This window comes from Rhamphochromis sp. 'chilingali' (genome assembly GCF_963969265.1).
Source record: "Rhamphochromis sp. 'chilingali' genome assembly, chromosome: 18".
NCBI classification, from domain to species: Eukaryota; Metazoa; Chordata; class Actinopteri; order Cichliformes; family Cichlidae; genus Rhamphochromis; species Rhamphochromis sp. 'chilingali'.
This window is the reverse complement of record NC_137945.1, coordinates 670,001-682,759: the sequence shown is the minus strand read 5'-3', so window position 1 is coordinate 682,759 and position 12,759 is coordinate 670,001. Positions and strand designations below refer to the sequence as shown.

The window sequence follows — 12,759 nt, the reverse complement described above, 5'->3', positions numbered from 1 at the left end:
TGTCAGCTGTGATTTTGTGGAGATGATCACTGTGTTTGTTCCTCAGCAGAAGCTCATATGCACTCGCTGTTTAGTTCAGCTCGAGCCAGCTGGGCTCTTCCCACCCCTGATTGGACGTTTGGAGGGCATGTGATCACAGGTCATTGAGCGGAACAGAAGCTCACAGAAATGAAGGTTCAAACCTTTCAGTGAGCACCTGTGCGGCTGTTGGCTTTGAGTCTCTGCAGCTTGCATGCGGCAACGCTAACCGAGGCTGATTTGTCTCCGTGAGGGGGCAGGACCCTGAGGATCAGTAACCTGGGTTCCGGTTGCTGATTGGTTGGTTGCGATGAGGCTGGTCTGGGCCTGCTGTCCTCTGCGTGTCCCCGTTTGTCCTTCCAGGTTTAATAAAGTTCAGGTGACCACGGTAAATAATCCAAATTAGGTCAGTGAGTAAAATAATCCCGGTTATGGTTTGCGCCATCGTTGAGCCGCAGCGGCGTCAGACTGAAACCAGGTCTGGTTAGTGGGGTTTCCTGCAATGAGACAGGGTGGTGCTGGCCTCCACCCGACAGCGGCAGAGCTGAGTGTACCTCCTCAGAATAAAAACATTTTTAATGATCGTCGAGTAAAAACAACAAAATGTCCCACGGGAGCATCTCAGATGGCAGCACCTCTCTCAGGGTCCTTTACCAACGCAGGATGCTGTGACACTGATCAACAGGCAGACAGGGTCAAAGGTCGCTCAGCTTCATGTTGCACGAGTGGCTGGATGAGCTGCTGTGAGGTGGCGGCGGCTTCGTTCTGGTCCAGGCGGGTGCATCAGTTTTTGTTTCTGTTCACGCTCAGAGAGACACAACGTAGTCGCACCTCTGGCAGCTCACAGGAAGTGGTTTATACGGGACCGTGTGGCGCCTGGCAGAGGTTCAGCGCGGCCGGTGTCACTGAGGAAGCTTTTCTTGTCAGTAACAGTCGCCCCTCGGCCCGCCTTTTGGGCGCTTTAACCTCACCTGCTGCTTCAAACACCACTTACACCTGCCGTTCTGACTTTAGGGTGAGCTGAGCGGCACTACGTGGGCCGCTTACATCCGTGTGTGATGATGGCGCCATAGCTGTTAATGGGCAGAGAAACAGACGGGAGAGTGTGGCGGCGAGGGCGTGTGGCGGCGGCCGTGTGAATCACAAGCTCGAGGTTTAAACTGAGCGTGTCTGCGTGTGGAGGGTTTGCAGTCATGTGACCATCAGCGCTGCAGGGTTAGCTTACCGAGGCCCAGACACCGGTCGCTATGGAAACGCTATGGAAAACTCTGTGTTCCTGATTGGTTCTTGAGAACTTCCTTACAACAGGTTGTGGGAGGGTCTGTAGCTCGCTGTGCACCGTGCTGGTATTGGTTAGCTCCTCCCATCGTTGTTCACGTCCTCCTCGTTCTGTAGGAGGCTCTGCGAACAGTCTGACCTTTGACCTCTGAGGTGTGTTAATGCAGCACACCTGAGCGTCACCTGATCCTCAAGTTTGGTCGCGCAGCGTTTAGGAGCTGCTGAATCGTCCTCGTGGCGTCTGTACTTCACCTGAGCTCAGAGGACGCACAGCGCGCCCTCTCTGTGTGACCTCACACACCGAGCTGCTGCTCTTCCTGGGGGAGTCCCTGCAGGTGTCCAACATCTGGCTGTGTGTGTCTGTGCGTTGTCGTGCCTGGAAGCTTTGAGTCCTTTACATCAGCTTTGTAAACTTTGAGGTGTGACTTGTTCTCGTGTGAAATAGCAGGTCAGCTGTGGAGCGTTCACGTGAGGAAACTCGTTTTATGCATCGGCTGCGCTCACGTGTGAACACACTGTACCACACACAGGTGACACACCTGATGGCTGTGCGGCTGTCCTGAGTTTATAGCGTCTGTGTTCCGCAGTTCACCGCCCAAACACCAAGGGGCGGTACAGTTTCTCTTCTCTTGTTTATTTGTTCTCTTCCAGCTTCCTGTTGCAAAAGTAACAGTAGAAGAGGAAGAAGGTGGCGGGCTGCAGTCAGGTTTCAGAGGGTTTGTGGGCGTGGCTTATGTGTAGTGTGGGTTTAAAGGGGAAGCATAAATCCCAGCTCCACCCTGTTCCTCACCTCTCTCTCTTTCTTTACCCAGAATGCCATCTGAGGCTCAGCCTCAGGAGCCTCGGGACAGAGGGCCACCCCCTCCCGTCACTCGGGCCGGCCGCAGCGCTCAGCTGGCCAAAGCCACTGCTTCTAGCCCCGCCCCTGAGAGGCGGCCCCGTGGGCGACCGAGGAAAGATGGGAGCAGCGGGCGCTCTGGACCTGCTGCCCCGCCTCCTCCTCCACCACCTCCTCCCCCTCCGCCCCCCAAATCAAGAAAGAAGTAAGTGTGTGTGTGTGATGTGAGTGTGTGCTCAGGTGTGCTCACCTGTTCCTGCAGCAGGTTGATCCGTGGTGCCTCCTCCAGCTGAACAACGTGGCTGCAGGTTAGCAGCTGCATGTTTGGTATTTCTGCATAAATGAAGCAGGTGAGTCAGAGGGGAGGATCCTGGAGTCAGAGCAGGGTCAGCACTGATGTTTTAGAGCTTCACGTTCCTGATCCAGCATGGTGCAGACCACCGCAGGCCACAATCGACACCTGTAAGAAGGCCGAGCAGCTCGGCAACAGCTCTGTGTGGTCCCACGAGGCTAACGCCACCTGCAGCACGGCGATGATGTAAAAGTACGACATTAACTGTGTTTAGAAACCACCGCGCTCCATTTTCACTTCAGAGTAACTGAGTAACAGCCTCCTTATTTTAGGACAGAGAAGCACATCTGAGGTCTGGAGTTTGAGTCAGAGGGTCAGAAATGTGTGGAAGCTAGCAGCGCGATCGCCCTGAGGTGGACCCAGAATCATCCAGCAGGGCGAGCCTGGACCTGATCCACACTCAGTGCAGGGGAAGTGATGCTGGAGGTCCTGAAACTTTGACTGTGTGTGTTTGCTGCTTAGATTCAGTCTGTGGAGGGAAGAGTCCTCACAGAGACAAATATACAGGTGTGTGTGTTGGAGAGGAAGTAGGAAGTTGCATGCTGGGTAACGAGGGAGTCTGACAGGGGGCACGTGCTGGCTCCTGGTTTTACCTCCTGCCACACACACAGATCTCTGTTGTGATGTCATCATGTTTACCTGATTCAGGTGTTTCCTGATGCTCATTAGCCAACTGCTTAGAACGAATACACACACACGTTTGTAATTCTGTCTTTGTGAGGACCCTCACCGCCACAGGCTGATCGGGCCTCTGCGGTTAAAGCACTCGTGAGTCTGAGCTGTGACCTGCTGGGCTACACGTGCGTTTCATCAGGACCTTCAGGCAGCTGTCTGAGGAGCCAACGCCGTCCTTGTTTCTGTGGGCGGAGTCAAACAGCTGTGAGAAAGCAGCGTCGGGTGCTAACTGTTGTTTTCCTGATTTCATTGACATTTTCTTTTTTCTTTTTTATTTTTTGATGCTCGTTTCAGTCGGGTGATGATGTAACGCAGCAGCTGATCTCCTCCTGCTGTAACACACAAGTCAGGCATGGCGCTCACATCGAAGGGATCCAGATGTGCTGCAATGGCTTCAATGGGGACACAGCTGGAGGAGGATCCAGAGGGTTAATGCTGTTCCTTCACTGTGTTAACCTCTAACTGCTCTGTGTGTGTGTGTGTGTGTGTGTGTGTGCGTGCACGCAGGGGGCGGAGCCGAGGACGAGCTCAGGTAGAGGATGAAGAGAGCATGGATGCCACAGAGACGAAGCCCCTCCAGAAGACAGGTGTGTAGAACCAGCTGGATGTCTGTGTTTGAGGCTACGAGGTCTGAGTGTTGGAGGCTACATCAACACGTACACGGCTATTTCTGAAAACTGAGATTCTCCGTTTTTAAAAGAATCCTGTCCACATGTAACCGCCAAAAACGCAGTCAAATGTTGTCAAGAACATGCCAAATCCTAGCCGTGTACAAATGTTGGCCAATCAGAAGTCTCGAAGCCTGGGAGGGAAAGAGGAAACGGGTTTCAAGGACTTCTGGAAAGTTTTTGTTTTTCTCGAAAGGCAGCTAATTTTGTTTCAAATGTGAATATCCAAAAACAGTAGGGGTGGGGGAAAAAATCGATACTGTGTGGTATCGTGATATTTTGTTTGCTAATAATGTATCAATACAGGGACGGCAGAAATCGATATTTTGTTACAAAAAAAGTTTTTGTGGACTGGAACTCTGACTTCAGAGCATGTTGATCCTTTTTCTGAGCAAGAGTCCTGACACTGTCCAAATGTGTTTAACTGTTTTTTTGGCAGCAATAAACATGACAGTTTACTTATTTTAATTTATGTTTTATTTTAATTAAGTTTAAAACTTTTTTATTTAATGTAAAATTATATTTTGTTTTAATTTACTTTCAAATTCTTCAGTTGCTGAATGGGCTGCATAGTTTTCATATTGCATAGTTCAGAATAGCTGTAATTGTACCTAGAGATGGCACGATACCACTTTTTTATGTCCGATACCGATATCATAAATTTGGATATCTGCCGATACCGATATGAATCCGATATAGTGTTTTTTAATCAACAAAACTGTTTTTTAAATATCTTGCTGCATTTTGTATAAGTTCATACTCAAGTTTAAAACAACAACTACACTAAAGCTATTCTGTTATACCTGTATGCAAAAAAAAAATATTTCATAGTTCAGCAATACTGATCAATCTAATAAACTTAAACCTGCACCATCCTCTCTATTCTGGTATTTTAAAGAGTACTTAGCATAAATATTAAGCAACCTAACTAATAGGGTTCCAACTCCCAGCAACAACAAAAATAAATAAATAAAAAATAGGGAACCACCCCTCACGCTCCACCTCATGATGCTTAATCGACGTAATCAACCTTAATTTGATGCAGTGTGAAAAAAAATGCACAGAAATCAATTATTTTTCAAGAAATATTAAATAGATTCAACATCTTTCTTCAGCAAAATTGCAGACTGCACAGATGGTACCTTCCCAAAGGAAAAAGTACTATAGCTTACTAGGGTATATATATTAGACTTAATAGTTACTATATACAGTAATTGACTTCTATTCATTTTACATCAAATTAAAACTTTGGGTGTCAGATAATTATTTATTAAAAGCTCGACATTTTAAATGAGAATAAGAAAGAAAAGTATGTCTTTGTGCCCCCTTTTCCCTGTTCATGCCCTATCGGCCCCCCTGGCTAAACTTTGCTAGATCCGCCCCTGCACAGTTACCAGCGTCAGCTACGTAGAAAAAGATCCTCGAGTAGAAACTAATATTAAATAAATTCTACCAACAGCTGATCAAGCTTAAACGTGCTGCTGTTGTTCAGCCGCTGGTTTCCTCTTTCTGGTGCAAAGTGGGCCAAAAACAAACTAGAGACACAGACTCGCGACAGAAAAGCCGATCAGCTGATCGTTAAGCAGTTTCATGATTGAAGTAGCAGCCGGAGAGCGAGAGGCAGTCGCTCGTTAAGCTTAACGTGGGAATGCTTTACAAACATTCAGAGATGGACTTACACACTTGCTTTACTTCTCTCGGGATAACTTTGTCGGAGATGAAATGCCGGGTTGCTAGCGAAGCTCCAAATGCTATCCAGACCACCGACAGGTCCCGCATGCCACAGCCGCTCTATCACGTGATGCATACTGCTCCGACTGCTAACGTTCTGAGGTGAGTTACGGCGTGTTGCAAGTTTTGTGAGGTGCTTTCGTGATATTTAATGGATCGGATTACATTTTTTATTTTTCTCCGATATCCGATCCAGTAATTTAGGTCAGTATCGGACCGATACCGATACGTAATATCGGATCGGTCCATCTCTAATTGTACCAGATGGTTGCATTCGGCTAAGTTGGACTAGACTGTAATACAAACCGTTCAGTTTGTCAACAATAAAACTGAAATGAGAGAAAGACTGAGTGTGAGACTTTGATATTAGATAAAATGAATATTGATAAAGTTTAACTTTATGTACAGAATCTGAATATCGCAAAATATTTTAAAAAATTGCAATAATATCGTATCGTGGGATGTATGGTGATTCCCACCTCTAAAAAACAGTATTTTAGCTGGTGTAGACTCACAACTCAGGATTGAACAGAAAGCACACATACGTTCTAATTTAAAACATTTAAATTTAATCAAAACCGATGTCAGGATTTGGGCTGAGAGAGCGTCTGTGTTGGGTGGAGTTCACTCTGACGCCTCTGTGTTTGTGTGAGTGTGTAAAAACTGCAGACAGTCAGATTAACAGCAGCGTTTTGTTTCTATCCACCGTTGTAGAAATTCGTCTCATGTAAACAATAACGTGGCGCACTGTATGACGTCAAAAAAGATGCAAACATTTGACGTTGCGTAAGTAATCTCTGTTTTCCTCGTCCACATGTAAACACAAAAACAGAGTTTTTAAAAAGTTTTCAGTGATCGAAAACGTCGTGTACGTGCAGACGTAGCCTGAACCTCACCTGCTCAGGTACGCCCACACGAGGGCATCTACACCTCCACCAGTGCTGTTCACCCGCTCTGACATAAAACATGGTGTCATGCTGGAGATTAAGAATGTGTGATGGTGCCTATGTTACCCACAATGCACCTCTTGTGTCCTGCATACGTTTGTGACTGTGTGTGTGCGTGTCCACAGAGGTGAAGGCTCAGACCACACGGCGGCAGCGCTCCACCTCCAGGAGAAAATCCAAAACAAGCTCTGAACCTGCCCAGGATGAGCCCAGTCCAGATCCTGATCCTGACCCGGATCCAGGACCGGTGCCCCCCGACCCTGAGCTGGCTCCCAGTGCTGAGGAGGGGGAGGTGGAGGACAGACTCCACTCAGAGGCTCCGCCCCTAGCCTCTAGCCCTCTTCTCCCCCCCTCCAGCCCTCCATCCCAATCCCATCATCTTGATCCTGTTCCTGATCCTGATCCTGTGGAGGAAGACCAGCCCAGTCCGAGTCACAGCCCCACCCCTATGGATGTGGACTGCAGCCTGGTTCCCATAGAAGTAGAGGAGGACGGGGCCGGCCCCGTGGAGCAGAGTCCGGCCGTCAGTCCCCGCTCCAGTCCTCCAGTGTCCCCCTGTCTGCGGTTGGAGGACGAGGACTCGCTGTCCCCGCTGTTCCAGCGGTCTCTGTCGGAGGACTCCGGGGGCTCGCCCACCCCCAGCCTGGGACACACCAAAAAAAGGTGAGTGCCTGTGGACCGCCCTGCACACCCACAACGGCACTCAGCAGGCAAACCGGGGAGGCTTTTGTTTTGAAAGTCTCCAGATTTAATGTCTCCAGTCAGATCTGACGTGACTTTGTGATGAACCTGATTGAAGCAGATAAATGTCCGTGTCATCTGTCAGGTGACGCCTCACCTCCTGAACGCATCGTTTTTTTCTCCCCAGGCTGAAGCAGTGTGCCTTCTGTTACCACGGCGACGAGCCTCCTCTGGGCCAGGGCCGGCTGGTGGTGTTCGGCCCGACGCCCGGCTACATCCCGCTCCACATCCTCAATCGCCGCGCCTCCTCTGACCGAGACAACGACTGCCACGACCACTGCTACCGCGGCAGCCAAGCCCCGGCCACGTAAGTGACATCACTTCCTCTTTCCCCTCTCCTTCCAGAGACACCACAGTCACGAGCTAACCATAGACCTGTGTGTGTGTGTGTGTGTGTGTGTGTGTGTGTGTGTGTGCGCGCGCGCAGGTGCTGCAGTCCAGAACAGTGTGGTGAGTACTCCCCGTTCACTGAAACAGTTCCAACCTGATCGCTGTTGTTGATGTTTGACTGTTCACTGTGTGCTGCTGTTTCAGAGTCTTCCTCAGAGTTCCTTAAGCAGCTTGGACCCATCGGCCTTCCTCATGACATCAACGTCCAATCACTGTTTGACCCCACAGGTACCTCCTCCTCCTCTTCCGCATCCTGTTCTGTGTGTGTGTTTGTGTGTGTGTGTGTGTGTTTTAAACCTCCTGTGTGTGTGCGTGTACAGGTCAGTGCTGTGCTCACCTGCAGTGTGCCACTTGGTCAGAGGGGGTGTGTCGAGGCGAGGGACAATCACTGCTCTACGTGGACAAAGCCATCGACACAGGAAGCACACAGGTGGGTTTTCACGGCGTCTGGTCAGTAGCCCCTCCTCCTTGTGTAGCTCAGGTAGATGAATACTGTGCATCAGCTGAAGCGCTCGGTTCCTGGGTCTGTGAGCCAGACTAAAATAAAATAGGAGAATACAAAGGTTTACCCACAGCTTCCTCCCTAAACCCCATCTATCTCTCACCTGTCCAGGTGTGCGCGTTCTGCCGGCAGCTCGGAGCTTCGCTGCGTTGTCAGGAGATGGACTGTGGGCGGTGCTACCACTTCCCCTGCGCTGCTGCTGCCGGAGCCCACCTGGACTGGAACCAGAGGCGCACACTGTGTACAAGGCACGCACATGCAGGTAAGAGGCGCCGACTGAAGAGGGTGTGAGGTTGTGATGTCATAACGTGACGTGATCATGTCTCCTCAGGGTCCTCGCCACCCTGTGCTCTGTGCTCTGGCGGCGGTGAGCTTGGCAGCCTGTTAATGTGCTGTTGTTGTGGTAACCGTTACCATGGCAGCTGCGTGGACCCCTCTGTGGCCCCCTCCCCTTTCTGCCGGGCCGGCTGGCAGTGTCCTCAGTGTCGCGTGTGTCAGAGCTGCAGGTAACACACATGCAGAGTTATTGACTGGGGTGAGCAGGTATTTGAAGATGGAGTAAAGAGGGTGTGTCCTCAGTGTGAACCTCCACCTGTGCTCTCTGTGTGTCAGGCTGCAAGGCGATGAAGCTGCGTTATTGGTGTGTCAGCGCTGCGATAAAGCCTACCACACACACTGTCTCACACCACCTCTGGATCACACGCCGAGCACCGGCTGGAGCTGCAAGGTGAGATAAACACACACGTACACACACTGCTGTGTGTTGAACTTTGGATGACCCTCACAAACCCCTCCCACCCCTCATCTTCTCCAGAACTGCAGAGTCTGCTGCCGCTGTGGTGTCAGGTCATCAGGCCAGTGGGCCAATCACCTGTTTCTGTGCGAGTCGTGTGACCCAGCATTGCCCTGCCTTCTCTGTGGCCACACCCCCGACCTCTACACACCACAGGAGTGCGTGACCTGTGTCTGCTGCTATAGGTACACAAGCACCATCTGTTTCACTGAGGCTGCTTCACAATAAAATCCCTGAACTGAAGAGAACTAACATGGCTTTTATTGTGAAAGAGGAATCCAGTGGTTCTCATATATGAACTTCAGTTACTTTTGTGCCCTCACTGCACAGCCTCTGTGGGCCTCTGTGGCGGGCTGTCCCAAAGGTTTAAAACCACTGGTGGTAGCTTTTATTAAAATATGCTTTTATTTTGACAGTGATGAAGAGAAAACAACAAAACTATTTTGTTTTGCAGGTTTGTCCATGCAGACTGCAGCATCCAGGCCGGGGAGGACAAGGTGGGGTCCAAAGTGTACATCTGCTCCACGTGCAGACCTCAACAGGAGGAGCCAAACCCACACAGTCCCACATTGGCATCAGCTGCCGCCCTTAGCCCCTCACAGACTCCACCCAGTAGCATTCCACAGCCGTCGGTCTCAACGTACACAGAGGCTCCACCGGCCAGTCCTGTTGGTCAACTCGTCCCTGAGGAGCCGCCACAGAGAACAACAAAGTCCCTCAGTGCACCATCACCACCAAGTCTTACGTCATCTCACACCGACTCCCAGGAGCTCCTGAATAATCCACTGTCAGTTCTTCCTCAGTCTACAGGGCTCCAACAGAGTTCTACAACATCTCACCCTGAAGCCAGTGAACCCCAACAGAGTCCTCTATCGTCTCATTCTGAGGGTATGGAGACACAACAGAGTTCTCTGCCAGTTCTCCCTGAGTCCACAGAGCTCCAAGGAAGTTCTGTATCATCTCAGCCTGAAGCCACGCTTCAACAGAGTCCTCCACCAACTCTCCCAAAGTCCACAGAACTCCAAGAAAGTCTTTTATGTCACCCGGTTTCTGCCAAACTCCTAGAAACTCCCAAAGTTCTCCCACAAAGTGGATGGAGCATGGAGTTGGAACAAAGCCCTTCACAATGTCAAACTGATCCCACAGAGCTCCAACAAAGTCCTCCACCATCTCACCCGTATCCTGTGGCAGTCCAGCAAAGTTCCTCACTAGCTCTTACAGAGCTCCCTCCTTCTGCTGAACTCCTTCTGAAGAGTTCTTTACCATCTAGCCCTGTTCTCAAGGACCTCCAGCAAAGTCCTGCATCATCTCCCATGGAGCTCCAACAAAGTTCCTCGCCTACTCCTGTAGAACACCAACAATTTTCTGCACCGTCTCCCAAAGAACTCCCAGACAGTCCTACACCATCTCACCCTCTTTCCACAGAGCTGCAGCAAAGCCCTCCACCATCTCCCAAAGAGCTCCAAGATCCTGCACCATCATGGCCTGATTCCACAGAGCTCCGGCAAAATCCTCCACCATCTCCCACAGAGCTCCAGAAAAATCCTCCACCATCTCCCACAGAGCTCCCATCTCAACTTGTTTCCATGGAGCTTCAACCAAATTCCTTACAAATGCTCAAAGAGCTCCAAGATCCTGCACCATCCTGGCCTGATTCCACAGAGCTCCAGCAAAATCCTCCACCATCTCCCACAGAGCTCCAACAAAATCCTCCACCATCTCCCACAGAGCTCCAACAAAATCTTCCACCATCTCCCACAGAGCTCCACCAAAATCCTCCACCATCTCCCACAGAGCTCCAACAAAATCTTCCACCATCTCCCACAGAGCTCCAACAAAATCTTCCACCATCTCCCACAGAGCTCCACCAAAATCCTCCACCATCTCCCACAGAGCTCCAACAAAATCTTCCACCATCTCCCACAGAGCTCCAGCAAAATCCTCCACCATCTCCCACAGAGCTCCAGCAAAATCCTCCACCATCTCCCACAGAGCTCCCACCTCAGCCTATTTCCACGGAGCTTCAACCAAAATCCTTACAAACGCTTGAACTCCGAAGTCCTGCACCATCTGAAAATGCAGAGCTTCAACAAGGTCATCCATCATCTCCCATAGAACAAAGTTCCTCATCACCTTCAGCAGAGCTCCAGCACATTCTTGTTCTGTCTCACACTGATTCCACAGAGCTCCCACAGAATGCACCATTTCCCAAAGATCTCCTGTCAAGTCCTGCACAATCTCACACTGAACCCCCACAAAGTCCTCAACCATCTGTCACGGAGCTCCCACAGAGTGCTGTAATTTCCCATCCTGATCCCATGGAGCCCCAACAAAACGTTGTACCTTTGACTGCACCTTCTGTCATAGAACTCGAGCCATCTCCCTCTTGTCACACAGCATCCCATCGTAATCAAGAAGAGCTCCATCCTGATGTGGCAGAGTTTAGAATAAGCTCCTCACCGGCTTGCCCTGATCTTGCAGAGGCCCATGAAAGTTACTCAGCATCCCACTTGGATTCCACAGATGACCAGAAAAGCTGGACCCCGTTACACCTTCAGCAGAGTCCTGCACAGTCTCACTCTAATCTGGCAGAACTTGAGGAAAGTACTGAGCAGAATTCCACAGAGGATCAGTTCATGGACACAGAATCTCAGCAGAGTCCAGTACAGGGTGGTCCCATGGCTTGTACCCTTGCACATTTTCTACACAGCCCTTCACCTCACAGTCCTATCAAATCAGGGCTGACTCCTCCCAGGGTGGAGCTGGGGACAGAGCAGGCTCGGCACAGCCTTCCACCAGACAGTCCTGCACAGGACAATGCTATGCAGCTCAGTGGATCACATAGTCCCAGCCTCACAGCCTCACAGCCTCAGCACAGTGCTCTACAAACGGACTGTAGTCCTGTGCAAGCTGGCATGAGGAACCCCTCACAGGACACTGAATCTACACTGGACCAGGAGAGCCCTGGATTGAGCAGCCCTACTCTGCAGTATGGGGCTGCACAGGACACGTCTACACTGGACCAGGACCTCTCATCGGCAGCAAGATACGCCTCAGCTCCATGTAGCCCATCGTCACCACCACTCAGACCTAAACGGTGCAGTCTGTCCCAACCTGCCAGCCCTGCTCAGGCTCTCCGGTCTTCACAGCTTAGCTTACATACTTTAGAACTTGCTGCACATTCAACACTCACACAGGAGTCCACCCATGCCACACAACCTGACTCCTTGAAACAATGCCCTTCTAGCCCTGATGGCCAAACACTGGAAAATAACCCTCCTCCCCTTAACCACACCTCTAGCCTGGCCACAGTGCCCCCTGAAAGTAGCACGCTCAGTCCCGATCATTCCAGTCCCCCTCATGTCCTAGATTTCCAGACACCAGAAAGCCTTTTTCACATTAGCACTTCAGCCAAACACAGTAGCCTAGCTTGCTCACCTTGTGCCGGTGAAATGGAGGAAGCTCCTCCCCCAGCTAGCCTAATTCATCAGAATCTTCACAACACCCCATCGCTCTGCATGGAAGTTGTTGAAGGAGCTAGCCCCACACATAACCAGGCCAGCTCAGCTTGTGCCAGCCCCACTCGTGCTTACCAGATGCCTACAAGCCCAACCATGTGTCTTGAAGGCCACCCTAGCCCTGTGCCAGGGGAGAGTAGCCCATCAGCAGTGCTGGCTGAACCCATCCACCTTGCCTCCTGTCAGGATGAGGAGATGGAGGTAGCTACCATCCAGCCAAGTGATGGTGTTCAGTCAGAACCTAGTCCCAGTCAACCAGACAGTCCTCAGCCTGACCCTGCTTACTCAGAAGTCACCGGTGGCATTGT

General features: G+C 50.7%; 1 protein-coding gene across 7 annotated transcripts in view; it reads left to right on the top strand.

The window, feature by feature from the left end:
• The window catches only part of LOC308386158 (histone-lysine N-methyltransferase 2C-like), a 50,132-nt gene that overhangs the window by 1,965 nt on the left and 35,408 nt on the right, over positions 1-12,759 (top strand). For all 7 annotated transcript variants that reach the window (XM_080865483.1, XM_080865480.1, XM_080865485.1 and 4 more), the window contains exons 2-13: positions 2,109-2,339; positions 3,669-3,748; positions 6,633-7,170; positions 7,376-7,555; positions 7,676-7,698; positions 7,783-7,866; positions 7,959-8,068; positions 8,252-8,402; positions 8,472-8,646; positions 8,753-8,867; positions 8,955-9,118; positions 9,388-12,759. The exon at positions 9,388-12,759 is cut by the window's right edge and continues 1,145 nt beyond it. In XM_080865483.1, coding sequence (XP_080721609.1) covers positions 2,110-2,339; positions 3,669-3,748; positions 6,633-7,170; positions 7,376-7,555; positions 7,676-7,698; positions 7,783-7,866; positions 7,959-8,068; positions 8,252-8,402; positions 8,472-8,646; positions 8,753-8,867; positions 8,955-9,118; positions 9,388-12,759 — 5,222 coding nt within the window. In that variant the 5' untranslated portion in view covers position 2,109. The remainder of the gene's footprint in view (positions 1-2,108; positions 2,340-3,668; positions 3,749-6,632; positions 7,171-7,375; positions 7,556-7,675; positions 7,699-7,782; positions 7,867-7,958; positions 8,069-8,251; positions 8,403-8,471; positions 8,647-8,752; positions 8,868-8,954; positions 9,119-9,387) is intronic.